Below are 27,916 nucleotides of genomic sequence, written 5' to 3'. Positions count from 1 at the left end.
AATCTTAGTGCTTCCATCTGAGATGAACCCAGTTTATCTTTTATCTGTTTTGTTTATGCCTTGTTGTTTGTATGTTTTCTCCCCCATTACCTATCAACTCCCTGAGAGCTTGGGACTGTCATTTGCCTTTACTTGTATCCCCAATGTTTAGTCCAATTCTTGGCACACAGGCACTTAAAGGCTATTTGACTGACTGGCTTATGATCTAGTTGAGGCCACAGAATCATCCCAAACACTATCTAAGTTATTGTGGTGAATGCCAGATAACAGATTCTGAGAATTTAGAGGGGGTGCTGAAAACCAAGGGTCTGAGTGATAAAGCTAGCTGAATTTTCAGGAGGGACTTCCAAATCAATGTGATGGCTAGTATGTATGTAGTACTTCAAAGCTGGGAAAGCACTTTATTTTTATAATCTCATTTGATCCTTACAGCAGCCTCAGGAAGTAGATGCTGCTGTCATCCTCATTTTACAGATGAGGAAACTGAGATATATAGAGGGTTATACAGCTAGTAAGTTCTTAGGTCTTCTGATTCCAAGCCCAGCACTATCCACTGTGCCTATTTATTACATATTCAGCCAATATCTGTATCTGAACTCATTTTGCATTTCCTCCTACCTGTCTGAAAACTCCACCTAGATGTCTTTTCTGTACCTCAACACATCCAAATTAAATTTAGCATCTTCTCCTCTTATTCTCACCCCTACTATGAACCAGCCCTCTTTCCAGTATCCCTGTTTCTGATGATGGTACCACCATCCTCCCAGTCACCCTGGTTCAAAACCTATTCAGGATCATATTGAGAGTAAGAAGGGGCCTTATATTCAAGATTGCTTTTTACCATCCAGTCATCTGCCAACTCTTTTCCCTTCTTCCACGATGCCACCTCTCAATCCCCTGAAGGTTTGGATGTGCTAGACTTTGGGAGACAGGAAGACCTGGAATGAAATCTTTCCTCAGATACTTAATGCCTGTGAAACCCTGGACAAGATATTTAAGCCTGCCTCAGCATGTTCTCTCATCTGTAAAATGGACACCATAATAACTACCTCCTCCCACCTAGAGCACTGTTCTGAGGCTAACACAGGCTGATATATGTAAAGCACTTTTGCAAACGATAAAGTGATACATAAATGTTAGCTACTTGTAAAATGCAAGCTATTAATAAAGTTCTTTGCATTTAAAGAGATAACATGTAAAATGTTATATTTATCAATCTCCTTTCTTCATTAGTTCTGCTACCATTCTAGTCAAGACCCCAAATTCCATTCTTCTACGTATAATAAACAAACATTTATGAATTAATTGCTATAATCAAATAAAACTTGAAACAGTGTTAATCTGTAACCAGGACCTAGTCCAAGAATTTTGAATTAAAGGATCTACAAAGAACAGCTTTTGTGAATTTTGTGTTTTCAAGTAATTAAAAAAAACTGTCTATAGTAATATTAAAATAATGTTCCTTCTCTCTAGGTGGATATGGTAGTTATGGAAAAGGAATCAAATAGCTAGTTTACAGAAATGTGAAGTGACCAAAACTCACCAGAATTCTGACTTTCTGTTTCTAAAGTAAGACAAATAAATGAGTTCTTCCTAAGGCATTGAAGCAGGTCATAATCAAATATTAATTCAAGAGTGCTGGGAAGGGACATTTTGGTGAGAAGCTAGGGATAGAGGAGGATTATTTTTCCCAAGGCTCACTTGGGTGCTGACTTCTCTACACCTACTCTATCCATTAGTGATCTGATCCATTCCCAAGGTTGAAGCTTCTATGAAGATGATTGGTAAATATATACTACTATAACCCTAGTTTGGGTCCTCATTGCTTCTTTTCTGAACTATAGTCGTTCTCCTAAAATGTATAATATTCCTTTAAAGGATTTCAAAGCATTTCAAAGCATTAAAAAACATAAGAATTGCTCCAAGTTACAAATTAGACAAAAGCAAATGAAAACAGTTCTGAGGTTTTCCCTCCCACTCATCAAATTGGCAAAGCTGACAAAAGCTGGAAATAACCAGTGCTGGAAGGAAAGGACTGTGAAAATTCAAGCACACTAATAAACTATTAGTAGAGCTCAAAATTGGTCTATTTATTCTGGAAAGTAATTTGAAGTTATGCTAAGAAAATGAATGGGTCAATGTCAAGATTCTTTGACTCAGATTGCTTTGCTAGGTGTAGGATGCTTCAAGGAAGTCGGAGACAAAAATAGATAATACACCCCAAAATATTTAGAGCAGATTTTTTTTTGGTGGTAGCAAAGGGCTAGAAAGAAAGTGTATAGAAACTTACTAATTGAGAATTGGCAAAACAAATTGTGCTATATGGATGTAATGGAATATTACTATTATAAGGAATAATGAGTATGAAAATTTATATGAACAGATGCAGAGTAAAGCAGAACCAGGAGAACAATACATAGAATGACAACAATATAAATGGAAAGAACAATTGAAACTAAATGGTAATTATAATGATCACTCTTGACCCTGGAGAAGGGTGAAGAAATGTACCTCCCTTCCTTCTTTGCAAAAGTGGGAGACTGGTTGTAGAATATCACGTATATTGTCAGATATCATTGATGTATTAGTTGGTTCTGTTGACTTGATTTTTTTGTTGTTTATGATGATTTTTGTTACTTGGAATGGTTCTCTGGGTGGGTGACAGAGAAGGCATATATTTGGAAATTAAGATAATGTGAAAAAGAAATACTGAAGATAATGAGTTTTAAAAAAAAACATTCCTCATGCTGGCATCTCTTTTTCAATACTTAACTTTTTTTTTAAGTGCTCTAGGCTCACTACTTCCATTTTTTTGCTCTTTACTCTTCACTCTTACTCTTTAACATGTTCTCTCAGAGGTCATGGATGACTTCTTGATCTCCACCTCCTTTTCTCTTATCCTTATAATGCTTACCTTTTTGCATTATTTGATGTTACTTATAGGCGATCCCCTTCTTGATACTCTTTCTTAAAAAATTGATGCCTTTTGTTTGTACATTACATTAATTTCTGAATAGTATGTTTCCTGGCTCCTCAACCTAATGAATCATCTCTTGTTTTAACCATTACTGAGTTCATTCTTAGAAAGACAAACAAAATTAGGCTGCATGTGTATATTTTTCTCTCAAACCCTGCGGAACATGCATATAGAGATATGCATGGGAACTCACTGTAGACAATGAACCCAAGGATGGGCAGACAAAGGGGATCATATATCTTCAGAGCAATTCCTTCTCACCCCTCCCTCCTTTCCTGGCTCAGGATGCCTATGTCAGCCAAAACTATAGTCTTCATATGTGTTAACCATAATATGAGAAAAGAATTTCTTAAGTAGATAGACTGTAAACACAGTAAGATAGAAGAATATCAAAGTGTCAATTGAAATTATAGGTTCAGAATGTCTGTGTTTCTTCTATCATTAACATGATGTAATATAACATAACATGTATCTATAATAGACCAAGATAATAAAAGTTCCATTATTCAAGGCAGTGTCTGGGTCAAGGCACCTTGTCCTCAGTAGTCATAAACAGAAGAATGCTTCTGGTCAGCTTACTCTGCCCTTGTAGTTGCTGACACAGGAAGGGGCATTTTGAGTTCACTCAGGGAGCAAAGCAAAGCATGTCAGTTATGCCAGAGCATGCAAAACATTTTGGTAGGTTAAGTTCAGAGTGGGCCAAAATGTTTCTCTGGATCAGCCAAGCCACGTTTCAGGACTTTCCCAGGTCTTGGGGAATCAAAATGTTTGGGGAAAGGTCCACACTTGTAACAAAATTTAAAAAGAAAAAAAGGCAGTTCAGCAAAATTTGTTAACTTACCTACCATGCCTGACGTATACCATATGTCACATCCTTAGTCCTAGTCTCCACAGTGGATTCTCACTCCATTTCTATACTCGTCTTTTCCTGGTTCTCCTCTTATTAATCCTTTTCTTTTCTTACTTGCTCTTCATGCCCCCAAGTGTACTGTCTCCCTGGGTTCCAGCTCTGTTCCTCTTTTCTTTACTATGTGGTCTCTTTTGGCCCTGCTTTAATGAATATAGGTATTCAGAAGACTACCATATCCTTATCTCTAGCTCTGATCTCTTCCTTGAACTCCAAATCTCAAATTCCCAATTACTTGCCAGACACATCTACCAGGATAGTATTCACTGACACCTCTCAATCAGCATGTACAATGAGCCCAATTCTTTTCCTTCCCTCAAATTTGCCCCTTTTTCTCTCTAATTTCCCCATTTTATTAATGGATTCGCTTTCTTGTCTTTTTCCCAGAATCAAAACTTTGTTGCATTTTTGACTCTTCCCTTTTCCCTCACGTACAATCAGGTGTGAAGTCCTGTTGATTCTACCTCTACCATATTATTAATCCACTCTCATCCTAGTTTTTGCCCCCTTGCTCAATTTTAATGTCTCCAAGAAACTTTTCTTGATCGTACCACTTGGTACTGACTTTCCCCTCTATTCTCCTTTCCCTCTCGCACCCTCCCATAGCATTTTAATTTGTAATTCTCTACCTAACAGAGTATATTAGGTAGCTAGGTAGTACAGCAGATAAAATGCTAGGCCTGGAATCAAGAAGAACTGAGTTCTAATTTGACCTCAGACACTTAACTAGCTGTATGACCCTGGGCAGTCACTTAGTCTCTTTTTGCCTGTTTCCTTAGGGGTCATCTCCAAGTCATATTCATCTGTATCTTGCCACTAGCCCCATGTGGCTCCTGACTAGAAAGTGAGGCTGGTGACCTTTCACAGCCCTCCTTCACTTAAGGCCAATTCACTTGCAAGTTATGGCATCATCTTCTATGAGGTCCTCTTCGAGAATGAAGGACAAACAGTAACAACAGCAGCCCAGAGAAGAGGGTGGGGAAGGTTTATGGGGGAGAACAAGGGTATAAAAAGAAAGGGTAGCAATCAAAGTATATTTAGTAAAATGTCATGCCTCAATTTCTTACCTTCTACTCATCTGTTGAGGTCTTATAATCATTCATCATACCTTTGTTTCAGTAGATATTTCCTGATTCAATGGAAATTCTTTGAGTACATGATGGTCCTCAATTTGTCTTGTCTCTTACTTGGAATCAGCTTTCCATATCCATCTTCCTAGGACTCTTCATCCAAGAGAACCATTCTCTTTTACTTATTAATTTTGTTTCTTTGTTTGCTTGTTTATTCATTTAGCATTCTAAATTTCCCTCTTTATCCTTCTCTATTTGAAAATTTTTTTCTCCCCTTTTTCTTCCCTTAGTCCTTCTTTCCTGTTGCTTTTCTACCTTCCCTTCCAGTTGACCTCTGGTTTAGGTGCTTGCAGATCAGTTACCTTAAAAAAAAAAAAAAAGGCCCCATACTTTTTTATATACCAAGTATAAACAAGATACATTATATTCTCGTGGTTTTAATAATCATACATCACGTTACTGACCATTTCAATATGAGTTCAAATAAAGAGTCATAAAGGGTCATTTTCAGTATCACTTTCAGTTACTTGCATTGAGTCATCCTTAGTAATCAGTATTGTTGACAGCCCTCTATTGATTACTGCTAGGGCAGATAATGAGTGATCCAGGGGTACTTTCTTCATTGGGAATACCAAAAGAGAAGTAAGGGCGAAGACGCCCTTCAAAGACTATATTTGAGGGACTGTAGATAAGGGATCTGTCTGTGACATCATAAAATGCTATATGTCCCTTTTCATAATCAAGAAAAATGCCTACTTTGTGGATAGGCTGCCTCAGTTCAAAGCCATTTTGTGAATTCACAAGGAAGAAACAATTTCCAGAAGTGCAGCCTGCTAGGGTCCTTACACCCTCAGAGGAGGAGGAGAGTTTCCCCTTTCTGCTGATTGAATCTTTACAGATGCCCAGTTCCCACTCTGTCTTATCTCCCACCTCCACTTCCCAATAGTGTTTGCCCGAGGTGAAGGTTTGGATCCCCAAAACCGCAAGAACATAGTCAAATCTCTCTTTGTTGTCAGGCAGGACCTGAGGGACACTTCCGTACTGGACTCCTTTCAAGTCTTCAGACAAGATGAGATGAGGATTGGCTGATTCAGGATCAAGAATTATATCCCTCTGGAAACTCATGAGCATTTCTCTTAAGCCTGTGATGGGGCAGGAGGTCAAGCAAGGGGAAGCAAGCTCTGGTTCTTGAAGTAGCAACTCCTCCTTCCTTTTCAAAATGCCTGTCATATCCTGCAGCATTTCCAAGGGCATCTTGTTCAGATTCTCTTCTACTTCTAAAATCATTTGCTGCAGATTCTGCATTTGTTGGGACAACTTGGCCTTGCTCTCCTCCAGTTTGATCAGGTTGTCTCTGGATTCCACATCTAGTCTTTGCAAATACTGATATTCTTCATCCCATAAGAACCGGTGCATTTTCCCATATTCAGAAGTAACGGATTGTTTTAAATTGTAGCTATCCTCCTTACAGCGGGTCTTTCTCTTTTTCACTTTGTCCAATGCAGTTTTAAATTCCTCTTCTTTTTTCTGTATGGCAGTTAATGTCTCCTGAAGCTTGTCCTTGCACTTGTCAGCAGCTGTTTCCAAGGGAAGGACCTGGTGATCCTCGTGCTCTGCGGCTAATAAACAGTTATCACAGAGGAGTCTCTGGTCTTCCTCACAGAAGAACTTCTCTTTTCCCCCATGTTGATCACAGGTGGTCGGGGCAGCCATGCTCTGCAGCAGATGAGGTCTGAGTATTTTGCCAGTGATGGACAGATTCTGCAGGTTCTTGTTGGGCACCAAGTCACTGTATCTGATGACTCCTCTGCACTCTGGGCAGGTTAAGGTTTCATTGGCTCCATCCCTGCACTGGAGAAGACACTCTGTGCAAAAGCTATGGCCACATTTGACGGTCACTGGGTCAGTGAAGTAGCCCAGGCAGATGCAGCAAGTGAGATCTGCCTTGAGGTTTTCAATTAAGTTTCTTGCATCCATGTTTGTAGGCCTCTGACTCCTTCCCTCTCTGATATTCCTCCCAGGAGAAATAATGCTAGCTCTTCACCTTGAGCTCTGGCAGCAAAAGATAAAAGCATTGAATTGTGAAGGTCTCTTCCTCTGATTAGCCCCTCCCTCTACTCCACCCCCAAAAGGTGACAGAGCTTCCAGACTCTGCCCTAGGAGAGAGTTCTCACCTTTCTTCTAATCCCACAATTCAGCATCGCCATCTCTGGAAGAAAACATCTTTATTTACTTTTAGTACATGCAAAGGTCTCCTAATTGGGTCATTTAGCAATAACATCTCATTTCCAAGCCTCAGGACCATCATATTTCTGATGTTCTGAGATAGAAACATGGCAAACTGCCTCCCCCCATAACCAACACACATGTTAAATGGTGGCATTTTCCCCCTGGTCTCTAATTTTTGTTCCCTGTTATGATTCACTGATTGTACTGAGATTTTTTTTTTTAATATAAAGATTTCTTTTTTATTTCAAGAGAAACTTAATTCTGATTCCTTTCTTAAATAATCTACTCAGAAAGGATAAGACTAGCTCCTTTCTCAGAAGTCTACCACAAGACTTGAGGACTGACTTGTACTAACAAGGTCTTCCCCCTTTAAGCTCCTTTTCACCCCTCTCTCAAAAGGTAACAGTTCCTACATTCCAAAGTACTTGTAGTCTCTTCAATGGAACAGTTCTCACCATTTTCCCTTCTCAGAATTATGGCCCTCAAGATTCACAATGGTGTTCACACACCAGAGTTGTCTTGTCCTTCTTTCTTATGAGGACTGGGTAGAAATGATCAGATTTTTTCATTGGAGACATAGTGACAGTTATCATAGTTTTAGAATGGCTTCTTTGATGTGACAGCCCTGAGATGGGGAGAAAGAGACTGGTGACCTTGCACAGCCCTCCCTCAGTTAAATCCAATTCACTTGCAGTCGTGGCATCATCTTCCTGATGTCATGGTCCTCTTTGAGAACGAGGACAAACAACCTGTGAGTAGTCTGAACTGCCCCACTGGGTACACCCAATTGGACAGTTCCAGTTGGACAACTCAGCTCCTTCCTTCCTTCATTCCCTTTCCCTTCCCCTCCCCTTCCTTTCCCTCCTCCACAAGGAGTACCAGCAGGTGTTCGGCTCAAAGGAATGTAAATTTTGATGGCTGAAATTTAGCAAGATATCTGGGGGTTTACTGGATAGATTTCTTTCTTAAGACTAGGCCTTAAACCCAATTCACTCTGCTCTCATTGATTGGTCAACAATAGATCCCAGCCCAAGCACCACTTAGTGGACACTGTTTGGGCTTTGATGGCTCAGAGTGAATGTAAATAGTAATTGTTTCTATTTTGGCCAGAAATCTTGGGGGCTTTTCTCCTCCCAGATTGATTTTTTTTTTTTTTTAGGTAAAAGGGTCCATTTCCTTGCTTCATTTTTAAACTAGCCTTAATCACTGAACGGGCATTGCCTCAGTCAAACAGAGACCTGGAAAAGACCTTAGCTTAAAAAGGCCAAGGCCTCCCACTACATCCAGGCCATCTCTTATCTTGATCTCTGTCTTGCACCCTGCCCTCCCTATGGCTCGCAGGAACAAAGTGAGGTTGGTGACTTTGCACAGCCCTCCCTCAGTTAAATCCAATTCATTTGCAAGTCACAGCATCACCTTACTGATATCATGGTCCTTTTCGAGAACAAGGACAAACAACCTCAGTTTCTTCAGCACAATTACCACATAGTAGGCACTACATACTTAGTCCTCTCCTATTATATCTATATAGCTTGGTGTTTATCCCTGTCCCTGACCTCCACCCCAGACTGTTACCTCCCAGGAAGTATGAACTGTTTATTATCTAAACTTGGTTTCTCTTCCAGAGATACCCGAATTCTCTGTTGTCACTCACCCCTTCTATGAAGCCCTGTGATACCAAAATCTCTACCCCCTTTGCTTATCTAAAGCTCCAGACTATAGAATCCATAAAGACTTTCCTTTCTGAACCCCCAGACTTGGGTCTTCCCAAGTATTCCCTGCTCTTAGTACTTTTTGTTATGGAAAAAAGAGGAAATACAGTAGGAGTTTTAGCACAAAAACATGGAGATTCTTATAGACTAGTAGATATTATAGCAAATTGGAAGCAGGGTCCTACCACCCTGCCTGAGAAGTGTTATTGATAATACTGAGATTTTTAAACAAAGTAAGGACATTATACTTGATTCACCTGTAACTTTTTATGTGCACCATGCAGTTGAGGCCCTCCCAAATTCACATCACACCCAACACTTATTGATTAGCCACCTGACAAAAATTGAAACCCAGCTAATGGCACAGCCCCATGTCACCATCAGAAGACTAAATGTACTAAATCCTGCTGAGTTTCTGGAGACTATCCCTAGTCTTGAGACAGACCAGCTTGTGAATGATCATGAGTCTAACCTCATCAATCATGACTGCATGGACCACCTGCTGACTCCAAGAATCGACCTCCAAGAGATGCCCATCCCAGATGCTGACCTCAGTTTTCACAGATGGCTCCTGCCTGAGGAACCCCAAAGGACAAGTGGTAGCAGGTTATGACATCACCATGGTAACTGAGGTATTAGAGTCAGGCCCCCTCCCCCATGCTCATTCCACACAACAGGCAGAGCTAGAAGCAGTGTCAGAGGCCTGTGAATTGGAAAGGGGACTAAAGATTAACATCTATACAGATAGCAGATATGCTTTTGGGGTGGCCCATGATTTTGGAATGTTGTAGAAGCAACAAGGATTCTTAATTTCTATTGGACAACCCATAAAGAACAGTAAACAGGTCTCTAGGTTACTAGAATGTCTACTACTTCCAAGGAAGGTGGCCATTATCAAAACTACCAATCACTCCCATGAATCCACTCCTGAAGCTGGAGGACATCAACTAGCTGATCAAGCAGCCAGGGAGGCCGCCCTCTCATGTTGCTGTAATGGTTTCCTGCACCTCCCCATTTACTCCCCCACCTATTAATCTGGTACTTTTAACAGAGGCTTAAGCCCTGATCCCTCCAGAAACAGTGGTCTGTAGGAACTACAAGGGTGCACTCAAGAAACGGGGCTTTGGAAACGTGGACAGCGGGTTGTTTTCCTTCACCAGCCGTACTGGACCATTACTGAGTCACCTGCATCATCTGTGTCACTGGGGACTGGATAAACTTTATAAACTTGCTTCTTAGCATTGGTGGGGAATATCAAAAAGGGGGCCATGTCAGTCTTGTTCTCTGTACAACCCCTCCAAGCCCCTTCTGGCCTCAAGGCTGCTTTCCTTTCCCTTTCTCAACCTTTGAGATCTGGCAAATTGACTTCATCCAGTTGCCTCTGTGCTGAGGATATAAGTTTGCCCATGTTATGGTCTGTATGTTTTTCAGCTGGGTAGAGCTTTTCCCATGTCAGGAAGCCACTTCAGGGAAGGTAGGGAAAGCTGCTATGTGAATACATCATCCCTTATTGGGGGTCCCATGAGAAGTTCATAGTGATCAGGGAACTGATTTTACAGGTCAAAGGCTCAGAACCATCCAGGAAGCTTGGGGAATCTGCCAACACTTACACTGCTTATCACTCCCAATCTTCAGAGTTGGTAGAGAAAACTAACAAGGACATTGAAAGGACTATTAGGAAAATTAACCTGATTTCCAGGCACCATGGATCTAAGTGCTGCCCACTGCCCTCCTTACCCTCTAGTCTGGACCTATGGGCAAGACCAAACTTTGCCCTATGAGATTGTCACCCGGAGACCAATGCCCTTCACCCCAGCTGATCTCTTCCCACTCACTGTCTTCAACAATACTGTGTTAAGCTTAGTCAGCAAATTCATCAGGTTCAAGACCTTGTGTCTTAGTCTGGTTCCTTAGGTTCACTGCCTGAAGTCAGCTCTCTCATCTCTCCTGGAGACTTGGTTTACTAGAAGCACCACCTGTGGGAATATGGAAGGGACCCTTCCAAGTACTACTCACAACCTGTACTGCTGCCAAACTTCAAGCAACACACTCCTGGATCCATCTGTTACATCTAAAGATTGCCCATGCTCCCTAGTGGACATTTAAACCAACAGGAGACCTTGCCCTCTGGTTCCAAAAAGACACCAGAATAGACAGCTTTCCCAAGAGTCTGCACCAGGCCTGTTGGAAGCAAAGCTCTCTCCCCCACCTGAAGCCCCTTACATACCCAAGACTGGTTACTTTCAGTTAGTCACTCTATACTCCCATTATGCCCCTCACTTTCCCCACCTTGACCCCCTTGCTCCTTCGATTTGTTGGCAGTTACCTTGCAGTGGCTGCCCATCTCTGGGGATGTCCAACCATAGAGGAAGAGCAACTTCTCCCATCGCCCCACTCAGCTGATGCAGAAGCTGGCTCAGAAGGCAGTCAGGCTGTTTAACCTGCCCATCTGCTGGCTGTGCCTTGACCCTCTGGGATACACTTCAACACAACCTATCTCTGCCTCTGACTGGGGGTGGGGTCTGTGCAGCTAATTGCCCAGGCTCACCCCCTGACGGCCTAAGATTTTCTCAAAAAGGAAATCCTGAAAGGCTGATTGTAATTTGTGGGGTGAACCAGGCTGTCTGACAGAGAATTCAACTTTCTCCTCAGTGCCCCCTATTTCAGGAAGCCTTTGGGAAAAACCTGAATTCACCTAGATTTGGATACCTCTTAGGGCCATCTTTTCAAAGGCAGCCTGGGCCTCTACAGCCCCTCCTGCTGCTTTTTGCTGCTTTTCTAATCACTCCTCTGGAACCCCTGTAGGGAAACTTGACGCTGCCTAGTGTAAATACATAATCTGGGTTCACCCTGGTGGGCTATCCTCAATTACAAGAAAGGAATCACATTCTATGCATCCCTACCCTCTCCTTGAATTCTAGGAACCAGTACAACCCAAGGTGTGATTCCTCACACTATGCAGGGCATTCTGCCAGAGTTGGTGCCAATTCCTGTGCAAGTGACTGGTTCCTCATCATTGCCACTTTCTCTCCTGGGTTCTGCCTAAAGCCCTGGCCTGATAGAATGGGGAACAAAATTTACTGGAATCACTATTGGGGATAATTTTGGGCAGAAAATGGGTATGGACAGTAATGGCCACAATATGTGAGGATTGTTTCTGACAGACTTAGCCCTTCACAGCAATGCAAGGACCTAAAACATTCCCAAAGGATTCTTGAGGCAAAATGCCATCCACATCCAGAGAAAGAACTATGGAATAGGAATATAGAATGAAGCAGAATATTTTCTCTTGTGTTATGTTTTGTTTGGTTTTTTCTCATGGTTTCTCCCATTCATTTTAATTCTTCTATGCAACATGACTAATGTGAAAATGTGTTTAATAAGAATGTATGTGTAGAACCCATAAAAGACTGCATGCCATCTCAGGGAGGGGGGAGAACATTTAAGACTTATGGAAGTGATTGTTGAAAAATAAAACAAATAAATTAATTTAAAAAAAAAAAAGAAAGAAAATGGGTATGGCCCTACCTCCAATTTTATGACCAACAACTCTTGCCTAAATCCTTCCATGGGCCTACTTCTTTCTCAGTTCGAGCTTCTGTACAATACTCCCCCAAACCAGAGGAAGGGCTGCTATACTTACAAAGGAGCCAGGGTTACCATCAACCAGTTCCCGGGGTTCCCTTACATTTTCTCTCACTCTACCATTGTCCCTGGGAATGTTCTTCCTGTGTGGCACATCCTTTTATCAAACCCTTCCTCCCTGGTGGACAGGACTATGCACCATTGTCCAGGCTGTACTTGACCTCCAGTACATTCCAGGCCCTACTCCAAAATCTAATACCTATAATACTTCAAGACCTGGTTGTTGCTGAACCCAACTCTCTTGCCAAGTCTCTACTTCCAGCTTGCTGCACTTCTGGGTCCTGCCCCTCATCCTAGGAGGCAGCATACAGCAAATAAGGTTTACAAAGATATATCCCAACAGATGACTGACATGAATGACCAGATAGCCAAAGTGGTTGGGAGATCTGCAGAGTGAACTTGGCTCTCTGGCTGCGATGGCCTTGCAAAACTGGAGAGTGCTTGATGCACTCCTTGCAGCCCAGGAGGGTGTCTGTGTCTTCCTCAAGGAGGAATGCTGGTTTTATGTTAACAAAACTCAACAAATACAGGATAGCATAAATGTATTTCACTCTCAGGCCACTCAGTTAAGGGAAAGGGCTGCAGCAACCCAGTAGTATGATATGTTTAGTTCCTGTCCCCTTTCCCCACCATCCCCCCTCCGAGGCAGCTTACTCAGATCCCTCCTCTTTCTGCTGCTCAAATGCTTGCTGTCCTTGCTCTTATCCTTTCAGGGGTCCAACTAGGGTTGACTCTGGCCCACAAAATAATGCTGTCCATGGTTGTTTTCCTTCAGTTCGTGGGGCCCACTGCAGATGCAGAGATTAGTGCATTTTCCTGGTCAACAAAGGAAGGATCTTCAGAACTTTCTTTCCCACTCCCTGAAGAAGTTGTTTTTTTTTTTCTTTCCCCATACCTTCCATGGTCTATAGGCGGTGCCTTCAGCTTACCCATTGATCAAAAGAAAGAAATGATCATTTAAGATCATTTGAACCCCAATAAAGGCCAAAGCCTGAACTAATCAACCAGAAGTACCTTGGCCTAACAGGTATTCCCTTCTTTGTTCTCTGAATAACTCAAGAGAATGTCTCTTCCTGTGTCAACAAGGCCAGATGGAGCTAAGACCATTTTTCCTGTTTATGGCCATTAAGAATGAGGCCCTTAACTTGAGACACTATCTTGAACAGTGGGACTTTTCTTAATATTTTATGAACATATACTATGTTATGGCATATTAATGGTAAAGGAAACACATATCCACAACTGTATTTTCAGTTGATACTTTGTCAACTTTCTTACCTTGTTGTGTTTCCACCCTATTCAATTAAGAAAATTTCTTTCTCATGGTATGGTTAGACACACATGGAGACCATAAATCCGAGGGACACAGACCTCCTGAGTGGGACTGTCCTAAAACATATAAGAAAGCTTGTCATTCTTTCATCGTGCAGTCAGAATTTATGTTCTTGGTCCATGCAAGTATGCATTCTGCTAGCTTTAAGGGAAGAAACAACATAAATAGATATCACCTAGCTTGTTTGCCTCTTTTAACCAAATTTTCAGGTCAGCAGGTGCTAATTTTTAAGATTGAAATGGACAGTTCTGGCTTTTCCTGGTGATTGAGGAAAAGCCCTTCTTATTTTGACTTACCTCTACAGGATGAGTGGTCCATTGAGAAGGGAATAGATTTCCCTTCTTTTGAAAGATGGTGATATAATCTTTTTAGGCAGGAGGTGGATAGAAGACCAACACTGACATTACAGGATGAATGAGGCTCACTGGAGTTAACTCCATCTTAATCTGACAAGTCCTTTTAAATACGAGATATCCAAGCTTTAATATTTTGGGGGTTTTTGTGGTAAATTCAAATGGAATGTGAGCCCAACCCCTGATTCTAGACCTCCTCCCCCCAAAAACCTAGTCCTGCACCTGTAGGCAACAGAACTGACCAACAGCCTGAATACTAGTCAGGGACTATGACATAATTATTCTTATCTTTTGGTTAAGTTTGTAAGTTCAGCCTTTCAGGCTGTCATTTTCCCTCTCATGGACTTTCTCCACTATGCAGAGAAATAAGGCTGGTGCTAACAATGCAAGGTATTAGCATGTTTTTCTACACATCTTTAAAAATCAAAAATAGAATTTTATTGAAACAAAATTAGCAGAATCCATGTTTTAACCCAATGCTATTAAAATTATTTAAAAAGATAATTATATCTATAAAGCATGATTTTTAAAAAACCCACATGTACAAATTTGATATTTTTCATTCAAACTCAAGTGACTGTAGTGTTTCTTCACTGCCACTGCACTAAAAACTACTCATAGACTTTCTGCCTTCCATCCATAAAAGAAAAAAGATTACTTTAAATGTAGTTAAATTAATACACCTACGTCCACCTCTACACTGACATAAAGAGATTTAAAGTAGCTTTATTACAGGGGATAAAGCTGCTACAGAGACTCCTCTCCCTGAGTATTAGGGACTAGAACTGGCTAGGAGCTCAGAGTTAAGTACCCTGAGGGCAGGGAAGAGGGATGGGTTTCAGACTAGGTAGAAGGGAGGTAAATCCATCTCAATCCTTCTTGGCCCCAGGGGCCTGGGCCCGATTAAGCAGCTTGACTCCGCTGGAAAGTGAGTGTGTGGAAACAGGAGGCAACTCCAACTTCACTTTATGTAGGAGGGTTTTCTTGATGGCAGCTGGGGAGATCTTCTCTTGGTCAGCCATGAACTGCAGTTCCCTGCAGAGAGAATATGAGGGGATCAGGCAGCAGTGGTATTAGAATTATCTGCCACTGAAGGAGAAAGGAGGGAAACTGTCATGGAGGCTGGCTCAGTCCATGGGACTTGAAACATCTAAAATTGCTGTCCTGTCCCTAACTACAAAAAGAACGAAATGTGAAAGGAATGTGTTCGTCTAATTCATTGTTTGTCTCGTGTTCATTTCAAAGGAGATGGTAAGGAATTATCTCTGCTGAACTTCTGAAAAACAAGAAGGCAATGGGAAGGTTGCTGGTGGTGAGGGGCAGGCCTGGGCCAGGGTGCCAGTTCTGGGGATGGAGTGACCAGGAGAGAAGGAGGGAGAGTTAAACCTACCTGGTCCGAATGCAGGAGGCCTCAACAGCATTGATGAGTAAAGATCGAAATCCACCACTTTCCAAGACGTGCAAAGCATGAATGGTGGCTCCCCCAGGGGAGCAAACGTTGTCCTTGAGCTGTCCTGGATGCTGCTCTGAATCCAGGAGCATCTTAGCAGCTCCCTTACCAGAGCAAAACAAATCAGACAAAGAAATGCAGTCAATAACTGAGAGACTGCTTCCCTGAACAAAACCTTTAGGATAAGGTTTCTTAACTCAAGGTCCATGAACTTGTTTTTTTAAAAACATTTTGATAATTACTGTCAATATCATTGGCTCTTTTGTAATCCCATGTATTTCCTTTTATGAATTTAAACAGTATTCTAAGAAGAGGTCCACAGTTTTCACCAGACTGCCAAAGGAATCCATGACAAGTATGATCCCCTGCATTAGAGCCAAGAGCCAATTTTCCCCAAGACTTCCCCTTACCATGCCCGCTCCTAGATATTTACCTAAATACCACACTGAATAGCACAAGAAGAACCCTGTAAATATGTCATGCAAACAAAAGGCAGGATACTGACCAGTAAGGCCTGTGCACCCAAGTGGACTGCCAGTCTTCTTGGAAGGCCCATTTTCACCCCGCCATCTGCTAGAGCATCCAAGGCCATAAACGCCTGCAGACGAAATCAATAAACTCTGTATGGACAAGGATGGGAGGAGGCACATTGATGTCCCTCTTAAGGGAGCTATCTGTTCCCTAAAGTTCTTGGAAATAATCCCAAGGATTTAACACTTCCCCTATCAGCTCTGCCCACAGCAGGGAGGACTGGCCAAGGACCTGCCAGGAAAGACCTGCCTTTCCACCATGCCCCCAAATAGCTAAATATTGGGAAAACCTGATCGTCCTCTAAGATCCCATCAGCCTTGGGACTCTACCCTATCACACTACCTTCTGTCCTTATTGGAGAGTGGAACCATGGAATTCGGCTCAGAGAATCTACTCCTTTCTCACCTGGTTGTATTACTCTGGGATTTCTGACTTCTCCATCAGGACCCCAGGTAACTCCCCTGACCCAATCCCTTTCCTCCTTTCAGCTTCCTTCTGTGTGCAGTCTTCCCCCATAAGATGGTAAGGAAGCTCTATGAGGGAAGGAACTGGCTTTCTTTCTTTTTATTTGTGTTCCCAGGGCTTACAAGTGCTTAATAAATGTTTATTGAGCAGCTGATCTTCAAAGTCCCAAACTAGTATACACCTGCCTCACCCACATACCCCAAGATTTCTCCCATTCCTAAAAGTTCTTAAAGAAAAGAAGAAGTGAGGTCACCAGGAACCCTCTCATTTCCCTTGCCCCACCCGAGGTCCAGCTCTCACATAGGCAGGGCCACTGCCGCTGAGTCCTGTGACAGCATCTATCAGGTCTTCTTCCACCTCTGTGCAGAAGCCCACACTGCTCATTAGCTGTTCTAGGAGTTTCCCATCCTCCACCAGGGCATGGGTACCAGTGGCATATACTGTGGCTCCTTCCCGGACCAATACAGGGGTGTTGGTCATACATCGAATGATCTTGGGGGCTGGATGGAATGCTGTCAATTTCTGAGGAGAGAAACAGAGTTAAATTCCCAGTTCTGACTTCCTGCCTCTCCCCACATCCCCACACTTCTCTCCCTATTAGTCACTGACCACATCAACCCCAGCCCCTTCAGACCCTGACCTTTTCCCATTCAGGGGCTGGAAGGAGAGTTGTGGTACCTTCTCAATGGAGCTGATAGTGACACCAGCAGCACAGGAGACCACGATGTGTCTGTCCTTGATATCAGAACCAATCTCATCCAGGATGAAGGGAATAATGTGAGGTTTGACAGCCAGGAAGAGCACATCACTGTGCTGCACGGTTTCTTTGTTGTGATGGGTCAGCCTCACACCCATTTTCTGCAAAGTAACAGGTTCAAGGACTTAGAATTAAAGGTTCAGGAGTTAGAGTGGCCTACACAGATGCAGGACTTTTCCAAAGGGACTGTTAGGTCACTAGCCTAGCCTCTCTCTAATCAGCAGAAAACAAACTTAGTGTCCTTCTCTTTCTATAATGATTTCTCATTCCTTCAAAGTCTGTTATTACTGTTAATGGGCTGGGAAAAGGGACCAGCTTAAGAAGAGGAAGAGGGAAGAAATGTTAGAGGTCTCCTTCCTAGGGGAGGACAAGTAGCTTTCTGTTCTACTCCTTAGAAAACAAGACACTCTACACTAGGATCCTATCATGAGTCAGGAATGGCAAAACAGGTAAAGTTTTCCCAGGTAAAGTCTTCTCAGGCATCATCATCATTATTACAGTAACTATCACTATGTTGTGCTTCAAGGTTTACAAAGCATTTTATATGCATTATCTCATTAACACGACACTTTACACTCTTCTTATCCACTTAATGTTCCAAGTTGCATATTTTGTTTACTTATTTTGTTCTTCTTACTAGACTAAGCTGCTTGAAGGAAAGGATGTGCTGCATTTTTTTTTTTATCTTTCCCCTGCACCCAGTATCATACACATAGTTTCATGGCTAAAGAATTCCTCAATTATTGGTCACCATGCTGGTGAAGAGTACCTATTTACTTAGCCAAGGTGATATTTAGATGGCAGATGCGATGTATCCCCAGGACATGTTCAAACCTTTCCAGCTTTATTGGACCAAACAGGCTTTGTGCTTTGCTGGCAAGAGCCCAAGAGCATTTCCATGCCAAGGTAAGTTACTAGTATTTGTTGAAATGGATAGGAGACGGGACACAGCAATGATGGAATAGAACATTTCCTATCACTCAGCTAGTTAAGAGACAAAGCTGGTAATATTATAGTTGTACCTCCCAACCTAGGTCACTTGTCCATTAGGCCCATGATGCTTTCAATGTTGGAGTTTTTTTCCCTTTTTATTTTATTTTATAATTAATTCATTTGTTTTCAGTTTTTGACAACCACTTCAATAAGTTTTAAATTTTCTCTCTCTCCCTCCCCAAGACAGTATGCAGTCTTATATAGGTTCTACACATATATTCTTATTAAACATATTTTCACATTAGTCATTTTGCATTAAAACAAATGAGAGAAACCATGAGAAAAACCAAAAAAAAAATAACAAATTAGGAAACAGTCTGTTTCATTCTGTGTTCTGACTCCATAGTTCTTTCTCTGGATGTGACCAGCATCTTGCATCATGAGTCCTTTAGAAATGTTTTAGGTTCTTCCATTGTTGTGAAGAGCTAAGTTTATCAGAAACAGTCCTTGTACTCTGTGGCTCTTACTACGTATAATGTTCTCCTGGTTCTGCTCATTTCACTCTGCATCAGTTCATATAAATCTTTCCAGGTTTTTCTGACGTCCTCCTGTTCATCCTTTCTTATAGCACAGCAGTATTCCATTACATTCATATGCCACAACTTGTTCAGCCAATGTTGGGGTTTGAAGTTTGCTTGAAGGCCCTTACAAGCTGGGAACAAAGGCTACTCCCTATGCTGAAAACCTTAGCATACTTAAGGTATAGTGGACAGAGGACTAGATGTGGGGCAAAATGATATTGTTCAATGTTAACCTGAAAGGAAGGCTATTATCCCCATCTTACATATGAAGAAACTGAGGCAGACAGAGGTGAAGTGAGTGGTTCAAGGTCACATAGCTATTGAGCTTCTGAGCCCACACCTGAACTCAGACCTTTCTGAGTACAAAGAAAGTGTTCAATCCACTGTATCACCCAGCTGCCTCTGAACCTAATGGAATATTATTTTCCATAGGAGACAACTGAACATGGAGAATGCAGAGAAGCAGAAAAGGGGACTGAAGAAAAAGTAAAAAGAACCAAGAAAACAATATACACAGTGACTACAGCAATATCAAAAAACAGCAACACCAGACAGAACAGAACTGGATGCTGTAAAATCACAGTAACCAAATTTAGCCCCATAGAAAAGTTGAGAAAATGTACTCCCTTCTTTTAAGAGGCAGGGGATCATGGGTGTGAAATAAAGTATCTGTTGTCAGGCTTGGTTGATGTGTCGGTTTGTTTTGCTGAACTTTCTCTTTTTCTTTTAAAATCTTTCTTATTCCATGTGTAGGGAGGAAAGAAAAAATATATTTGGAAATATGGGTATTATAAAAAACAAAAGGTTATCAATAAAAAAAGATAAGAAAATAAAAACTAATATGATCTTGGCATCATTTGGAGAGGAAAAGTTTCCAGGGCTAGAGAGGTGATGGTCCCAAAGTCCACTTCCCTGTCCAGACCATATTTGGAGTACTGGGTATCAGTTCAAGTACTACATTTTAGGAAGGACATTTACTGATAAATTTTGGAGCATTCAGAGGAGGATGGTCAGAACCATAATGGGAAGGGCCTCCTGCCTTTGGAGGAACTAGGGAATTTTTGTCTTGAAAAGAGTTTATGTCCCTAACATCCAGCACACAGTAGGCACTTAATGCTTATTGAATTTTACTTGCTGAGAAAAATTATAGCTGTCTTCAAGTACTGGAAGAGGTATTAGGTATGTGCTGTTGGCTCAAGTGCAAAACTAGAAGCAATGCCCAAGAGCTGCCAAAAAACAAATTCAGGCTTGATGTAAGGCAGGGTTTAGTGTGGTCCCATTTCTAATAAGAGTTTGCTATACTGGAGCACTAGGCATTAAGTGACTTGCCCAGGGTCACACAGCCAGTTTGTTTCAGGGGCAGAATTCCAGTCCTCCTGGAAGCTAGGCTGCACAGTGGATACAGCGGTGGACTTGAAGTCAGGAAGATCAGAATTTGAATTCTGCCTCAGACATGTCCTCTGGAAGCCTCATTTTCCTCATCCAATGCGCACTGCACTTTACCCTATTATGTGAATCAAATGACAAAACAGGTAAAAATGTTCTTTAAATGTTATTATGATATTCCAAAACCAGTTCTCTATCAAATGTGCTACACTGTCTTTGAGATATTCCTTCCACAACATTCTGCAACAGGCCAGGTGTGTCTGTTTACCAACCCCTGCCAGGGTTCTGTCCTAAGACTGAGAAACTGGGCCAAACCTGAAACTTGACTTATCCATGAGCCTTTCTGGAATCAAGCAATTTAGTTCGAGGGGCAGATTTACCCACCTCACCTTCTCCCCACCATTCACACCTACCCTGAGTGCAGAAACTGTGGGCAGATCCATATTTGGAGTGCTAGCCATTATCTTGTGGGAAGCCAGGACACCTAGAGAAGACATAGCTCTTTCAGTTCAAAGTCTTGGGCTGTGGCAAGGGGAAAGAGTAGTTTTGAACCCGACAAGTAAGTCAATGACAAACATTTCTGTCCCTCACATCCCAGCCCCTCACTGTACTGGACTTTTTCCTATTCTTGGCATCATCACTTCCCAGCCTTCATTCACCCCGGGATCTTCTAGTTCTCTGGGATTTCTTGTTGTTCAGTTGTGTCCAATGCTTGACCCCATAAGCCATTATCTTGTGGGAAGCCAGGATACCTAGAGACCCCATAAGTGACTTGCCCAGGGTCACAGAGCTAGTGAGCCTCTAAGGCTTCTCGACACACAAAGAAGCCTAGGGTAACTGAATGTAACTTCTATCCTCAAGGGTCCCTCTCTCCTACCTGCTGCAGTAAAGCCCCTGGCGAGGGCAAAGGCCAACTGGCCAGCCCCAATGAAGCCCACACTCATAGTCCTGGAGGCGTTGTCCCCCCAACAGCTGGAACAGGCTGGAAGGAAAGCCCTCAGATGCAGCTGTGAGAATATCTGAAGAGTGAGCGGAGGTTAGAAAAGGAAGAGCAGCCCCGGGGCGCCGCCACCTCCGAAGCAGGCACCCCACCCCCCAGAGCTATGCTCCCAGAGCAGAGGCCTGCCTTGGGCTATTTGCATCCACGCAGCAGCCTAGCTCAGGTTGGTCTGGCTTTTGGGTAACCCGCGGTTTCAGTCCTCCCCGGCCCTGGCCCTCTCCTCCCCAACTCCAGGCTCTTCGGTAGAGGGGCAGAGGCCCACCCTGGGAAAAGGGGTGTAGGGGAGGCCGCAGAGGAATGCGGGGCGTGACCCATCCGGCTTCGGCAAGCTCCATCCTCCCGCAACCCCGCGCCGCACCCAGGCCAGGTCTTCGCCTGGAGCTTCAGGGGCCCGGGCAATGGCAGCTGCAACGGCCAGAGCGGCTAGCAGGAGCTCCCTGGAGCCCCGAAGCCCGGCCTTCAGTGACCTGCCGCCCAGGGGCCGCTCTGCCTGCGGATGCTCGGCGCTGCCCGGCACGCTCCCTCCCCGGCCGGGCGGCTGATGCGGCCGGGGGATGCAGGGCTGTGCGTCCGAGAGCGTGGCCTGCGGGAGCCCCTGCAACCCCTGGCCCTCCCAAAACCTGCCTCCCTGAGAGCCTCCCCAAACCGGCGGGGCGTGCGGGAGCCTTCCGTTCCGAACCCAGTACCTGCTCCCCAAGGATCCTTATCGGGGTGGGGATGCAAATGGCCCCAACTATCCTCTGAACACTTCCGCCCCGCCCCGGCCCAGCCCCGAGGTGCACGTCAGGAGCCTGGGCGGGACTGTTTTAAATCTCATTAAAGAAGGCGTCTTCGGAAGCCGAGGTGACCCGGGGCGGCTCTTCCTGCCCTCCCTCCTCCCTGAGTCAGGAGAGGAGTGCTTGGCTATTCTCCGTCACCCAGTGGACGACCTTGGAGGTCATCTCGTCCTGCTCCCTTCTTCTGAGAGATGAGGAAACCGAGGCCTGGAGGGGTGGCAGTGCCTGGCTAAGGTCAGACCGCAACTGGCCGAGCTAGGCTTTGGACGCCCCTCCCCAAGCAGCCCTCGATCTTCCGACCCACACTCTCTGTTGCAACATTAGTGATACAACTTTTCCTTCAGAGCCCTTCCCCCTTTCCAAAATATTTACTACTGCGTGCTGTAAGGTTTGCAAAGCCTTTTATGTATCTCTTGGATCCTCACCACAACCCTAGGAGGTAGGTGCGAATTATTGTGCATTTTACAGATGAGTAAGCTAGGGTGTGAGAAGCTGGTATCTATGGCAATTTTTGAACTAAGATCTTCCTGACCCATAGCCTGCTACTCAAGTCCTTATGGAAGAGTTTGTTGGTTATCAAAGCCAGAACTGATCCCAAGTGTCTGCTACTCAACCTCGATGCCCCTAAATGAACAAATTCGTCAAGACAGGGATGTATGGAGCTGCTGGCCCCTCTGGTTTTAGTGGAATTGAGGCGGGGGTCTGTACTAGCCCTAATCCCTGATCTCGACAAGCAGGGGAGCTTAAGATAAACAGAAAACCTGAATTTCCTTCATAGCTTTGTGACCTACTCTTGAGGTTAGGGGCGCTGAGACCTCGAAATAGCATGCGGGCCCTACCCGACTGAATTTCATGGAAGCCTTTCAGTCAAAGTAAAACAAAGTTGATGAAAGATTCCCCCATATTGGGTAAACACTTGAGGAATCTGAGCAAGTGGGCCAGATTTAATCTAAACTAGACAGAATCTGAGAACCTTCATGGGGGTAAGATGGATCTTATATACAGAAAAACTGTGGGAGGGATGTAAAGGTAGTCAAGTAGTCTGGAGTGACCAGGGGGAGGGTCTTGATGGGAGTGGCCAGCAGCTGGGGTAACTAGAGGGCAGACACCAGGAACCAAGAGAATGGGATTAAAGGTGGGGGTAGATAAAGCTACCTGGAGATAACGGAGAAGGGAGGGCTAGACTAGGTTTAGAGTTTAGATCCGTTGGGAATGTTCAGAAGAGTTCTCGGCTCCCAGAACCTGTAGCCCATCACACCCATCTGTGTGATGTTGGAAAGATAATTTCATTCTTCTCTTCTTCAAAACTTTCATCTGAAAAATTCAAATTCAAAAAACTGTTGTTAAATACTTACTATTTGCAAGGTACTGGTGCTGAGTGCTAGGGGACACGGAAAAAAACAGTGCCTCAAGCTGTTCACGTTCTGTTGGGGGGTAAAAGGTGGACGTAAAGCAAACACAATACAAGGCATACACAAAAATTATTTCAAGAAAGAGAGAATTCTAGTAACTGGACATCCAAGAAAGGTGTCAGGGGAGGTGGCACCTGAGCTATGTTTTTGAAGGAAGTTACAGATTCTACAACCCGAAAGGAAATGCATTCCATGGGGTGGAGAGGGGGTGTTGGGGAACAGGAACAGCTGGGCTGGCAATTTGACTAGAAGGCAAAGCATGAAGACAGCTAATATGAGATAACTCTTGACCCAACACCCTACCTCTGTGTTTATAGAATGAATTCATTCTTGGGAGTAACCTCCGAAACTCCTAATTCTTTTTGGTTCCTATTGCTTCCACAAGAGTTACATCTTGGAAATCACAGATTATAGTTCCACAGTTGTAGGTAAAATTGACTTTAGTCCCTATATAAATACTCGGGATAACAAGGCATACATTAGGCAAGTAAGAGTTTGTGTACTACCCCCACCAAAAATGCAGAAAATTCATAAAGACTCATAAGAGCCTTTAAATGAAGTAAATCTCCTCCCTTATCTATTAAATTCCATCTTCTACTACCCAGAAGACATGCACTAGACTATGTCTAAGGCCATTTCAGCCCTAAATTCTATAATTCTATACTCACATTTCCTCTGAGGTTAGAATTAGGATTTAGGTTTAACTTTGGGTTATGTGTTACACTTGATTTCATGTTAAGTTGATACTTGAGATCAATTCTGGCTTTGATAACCAACAAACTCTTCCATAGGGACAAGTCATGAGACTAATCTTGCACCCTGAATTTGGTTATCAACTTGAATTCTTTCTTTGTTTTTGTGATTCTTTTTATATAATTTCTAAAATGTGGTCTCCCTGGTAGCAGAGATACCAGTATACCATCAGTTTATACCATCCATGGTTTATCCATTATACCATCAATAATTTAATTAATTCTTTAATACTAATCAACTATTTACATACAAAATGTATTAATTTATTAATTAAATGTAATTTATTACCTAATTTATTAATTTATAAATTAATTAGCAACCTCATTCCCTCATGCTCCCTAAATTTACCAATAATCTCCTAATTGCCAAGTTCTAATTCTTCTCAGCATTTCTGTAGCATTTGATGCTGGTAACATCCACTTTTCCTGAGTACTCTTTCCTTCCTGGTTTCAGTACTTGTGCAGCTTCTCCCAGATTTTGGATAGCTCCTTTTCAGATGATTATACTGGCTCTTTGTGAGTGTATCCCAGGGCTATAACTTGTTATCTCTTCTTTCTCGGTGATCTCATCAATTTCAATGGGTATTATTTCTATACAGATAGCTAACAGATCTACTTATTCAGCCCTCCTCTCTCCCTGAACTCCATTTTTGCATCACCAACTGTTTGTTGGGCATCACCTACAAAAGGAGGAGGTGGTTTGTTCCAGTGTAGAAGCCCACAGAGCAGGACCCAGCAGCATTTTGCCCTTGAGTCAGTCAAATAGACTAACAAAGGAGAGTTTAAAAATGAGGAAGAGATTTGATCAGTTTCTTCTACCTATTGCATTTCCTTCATTTGGCAGCAAATGATTCTCCAAATGAGGAATTATGTGGTAACTCATAGTCCATATTAGGGAGGGGAAAAGGAAATCCACGTATAATAAAACTTGTGTGTCCAAAGAAGATTTTTTAAAAAATGTATATTATTTTATAGCCATCTGGAGACATAAGTAGAATATTGCTGGCCTTCAAATCTAGGTACAGATTAGAGAAATGGTATGGCAGGTTCCCAGATTATGGTAGTATGGCAGTTCCAAAGATGGTTTCCCAGCTTTTCTTTTTGTATAGGAACAGATCCCATTACTGACATATATCTATATATCTATATATCTATAGATATATATATGTATATACATATATAGTGTTTGTCTTCTGTCTTGCCGATCCATTATTTGGCATCTTTCATTGAAGTAACTGGTTGAAAAAGGATAAGAGTAGAAAAGTGAAATGTTCCCTTATTTATTGGCCATCAAGGAGGATATATAGTGTTAGAAGTGAGCCAGTTTAACAAGCCCCCAACAGTGCTCACCTTAAATAAAGAACAATATCTGTTGTGAAATCAGGAAGGCCCTTATTAATCTTTACATCCATTCCCCCTGAATGAATGGGTAGCCTCTCCCAGTAAGATTACAGGAATATTACAGGAAGTCTACAACACGTGCAGTAAGATGGGGCTTCTTATACTGTTTTCTGAACTTTGGATCTCTTGGGACACCATCCCTTGGCCCATGGAACTTCATGTTCTCCTCTCTGATAGGCCCTTCCTCACACAGCTCCTTCGGCCTGTGCACCAGTCCCTGACCTCCAACCTGTCCATGCTAGGTCACAACCCTTGTCACCTATGAATGTGGATAACAGAAACTTCTTACTTCCCACAATAGTATCTTATCTATGATACCAGATGATATGGAGCCAGGACATCTAAGCTCAGGTGGTTACTTTTTCTATGAGGTTATTATTGGACAAAGACCTTCTTGGTTTTAGGGGTGAAGGCAAAAAGCGAGAGACTCTTATAAGATATATGCCAATTATCCAGTAAGTGCCAAGAACATCTCTCAGATAAGTTGAAGGCCTCATAAAGATGCGAACAGGTGTTTGTTTGGTTTTTTTTTCTTCTTCCCCTTAGGATTATACATGTGGAGTACTAATTTAAGGATCCATAGTGTAGGGAGAAAAATGATGACACAGAGAAATACTGGCCTTACTTCATTATGTATATGTGTGTATATGTATATATATGCTATAGCAAGCGACTCATATACTCCTTATAGCAAAGGATAGCACTTACATTTACAAAATTATAAAAAAAACAGCTATAACCTTATCTACCAAACAAGGAGTCATAGAAATTATAGAAACATTATAGAAAGCGTTATAGAAGTTAAAGATTTGTTCACCTTGCTGCAGTCCATATCTCACCTGGTAATTCTATTACATTTGACTCTGTTAGCTCCCTTTTTTTCTTTAGCTTCCACGCCTTTGACTTTCCCTTCCCCAATATGGATTCATGAGTTACCACATAATCACTCATTTAGAGAAGCATTTACTGCCAAATGAAGGAGTCACAGTAGGTGGAAGAAACTGATTAAATCTCTTCCTCATTTTAAAACTCTTCCTTGACTACTAGATTTGATTTGACTCCAGGGCAAAATGCTGCTGGGTCCTGATCAGTGGGTTTCTGGACTGAGACAGTTTACCTCCTCCCTCTTTGGTAGGGAGATCCATGGCATTTATGACATCCAACAAGTTCCATGAGAACTTTTATCTCTTTCCTGGTTCTCCTACCCATGTGGTTTTTGTTCTGTTTTGTTTTGAACTTGAGAAATAAAACAGGCATTTCCATAACAAAATGGTATAGAAAATAAAAGGAATTGTGTCTGAAACTGTAGCTCTATTATGTACAACTTGCTATTCCTTTTAAATATACGACAAAGTTATCATGTAACATTTTTTTCTCCTCCCTTCTGCCCCCTCTACCTTAGACATGGCTACAATTAGACACAAATATACCTATATCTATCTATCTAGGTATGTGTGTGTGTATACATGTCAGTTTTTTCTCTGGATGCAGACAGCCTCTTCGTTCATAGGACCTTTGTAGTTAAATTGGGTATTTATAATAGAATAACTCGGTTGCTCAAAGTTGTTTTTAAAACACCGTTGCTCTTACAGTATACAATATTCTCTCATTTTTGCTCATTTTGTTCGTTATTTTGTGCAAGTCTTTCCATGGTTTTCTAAATCATCAAGTTTATCATTTCTTATAGCAGAGTAGTATTCTATCATGAGTATATACCACAATTTGTTAAGTCATTCTCCAATTGATGGGCATCCCTTGAATTTTGGATTCTTTGCCACCACAAAGAATACTGCTGTAAATGTTTTAGAACATATAGGTTCTTTTCCTTTTTTTCTAGTCGTCTTGAGAAACAAACCTAATAGTAGTATTGCTGGGTCAAACGGTATAAGCATTTAATACTTTTGGGGCATAATTCCAGATCACACTCTAAAATGGATGCATCAGCTTGCAGATCCACCAACAATGAACTAAGGTCTCAATTTTTCCACATCTCCTCCAACATTTGTCGATTTCTCTTTCTTTTATTTTAGCTAGTCTGATAGGTGTAAAATGATATCTCAAAGTTGGTTTTAATTTGCATTTCTCTAACCAATTGTGATTTGGAGCATTGTTTTATATGACTATAAACTGTTTGATTTCTTCAATTGAAAACTGCCTGCATATATTCTTTGACCAATTTGATCAATTGGGGAATAACTCATATTCTCATAGATTTGACAGAGTTCTTTATGTATCTGAGATATGAG

General features: G+C 42.3%; 1 protein-coding gene, 1 long non-coding RNA gene and 1 pseudogene across 8 annotated transcripts in view; 1 reads left to right on the top strand and 2 right to left on the bottom strand.

Moving 5' to 3' along the window:
- Positions 1-5,375: 5,375 nt before the first annotated feature.
- LOC140529210 (probable E3 ubiquitin-protein ligase TRIML1 pseudogene) lies at positions 5,376-14,642 on the bottom strand (annotated as a pseudogene). 4 transcript variants are annotated; one of them, XR_011975457.1, is made up of 3 exons: positions 13,819-14,642; positions 7,129-7,163; positions 5,376-7,006 (listed from the first exon to the last, which is right to left on the bottom strand). The product of XR_011975457.1 is annotated as a probable E3 ubiquitin-protein ligase TRIML1 pseudogene, transcript variant X3 (transcript). The 4 variants fall into 4 exon arrangements; XR_011975458.1 differs by lacking the exon at positions 13,819-14,642 and adding an exon at positions 13,195-13,326; XR_011975455.1 differs by lacking the exon at positions 13,819-14,642 and adding an exon at positions 9,368-9,713.
- On the bottom strand, positions 14,642-22,234 carry PYCR2 (pyrroline-5-carboxylate reductase 2). Of its 3 annotated transcripts, none has more exons than XM_072647699.1 (8): positions 22,016-22,234; positions 21,207-21,348; positions 20,743-20,813; positions 17,351-17,530; positions 16,973-17,194; positions 16,182-16,274; positions 15,617-15,780; positions 14,642-15,261 (listed from the first exon to the last, which is right to left on the bottom strand). In XM_072647699.1, exons 2-8 carry the CDS (start codon positions 21,271-21,273, stop codon positions 15,096-15,098), a joined length of 963 nt encoding a protein of 320 aa, XP_072503800.1. In that variant the 5' UTR covers positions 21,274-21,348; positions 22,016-22,234; the 3' UTR covers positions 14,642-15,095. The 3 variants fall into 3 exon arrangements, with proteins under 3 accessions (XP_072503800.1, XP_072503801.1, XP_072503802.1); XM_072647700.1 differs by having other exon boundaries at positions 20,743-20,851; positions 22,016-22,070; XM_072647701.1 differs by having other exon boundaries at positions 21,954-22,032.
- A 149-nt stretch (positions 22,235-22,383) lies between these two features.
- Positions 22,384-27,916, top strand: part of LOC140529213 (uncharacterized) — a 36,546-nt gene continuing 31,013 nt past the window's right edge. Inside the window, exon 1 of the long non-coding RNA XR_011975459.1 lies at positions 22,384-22,544. This is a non-coding gene — a long non-coding RNA (uncharacterized lncRNA). The remainder of the gene's footprint in view (positions 22,545-27,916) is intronic.

The sequence above is a fragment of the Notamacropus eugenii genome, chromosome 2 (assembly GCF_028372415.1).
Source record: "Notamacropus eugenii isolate mMacEug1 chromosome 2, mMacEug1.pri_v2, whole genome shotgun sequence".
Lineage (NCBI taxonomy): Eukaryota > Metazoa > Chordata > Mammalia > Diprotodontia > Macropodidae > Notamacropus > Notamacropus eugenii.
The sequence above is the reverse complement of the archived record's forward strand: the minus strand, read 5'-3'. Positions and strand labels throughout refer to the sequence as shown.

Excerpts from the sequence above, each read along its gene's own strand:
- PYCR2 (XM_072647699.1), bottom strand. The coding sequence starts at position 21,273 with ATGAGTGTGGGCTTCATTGGGGCTGGCCAGTTGGCCTTTGCCCTCGCC. Across the intron at positions 17,195-17,350 it reads CTATCAGCTCCATTGAGAAG|AAATTGACAGCATTCCATCC; the intron begins GTACCACAACTC and ends TTCTCTCCTCAG. Across the intron at positions 15,262-15,616 it reads GCCTCCTGCATTCGGACCAG|GGAACTGCAGTTCATGGCTG; the intron begins GTAGGTTTAACT and ends TTCTCTCTGCAG.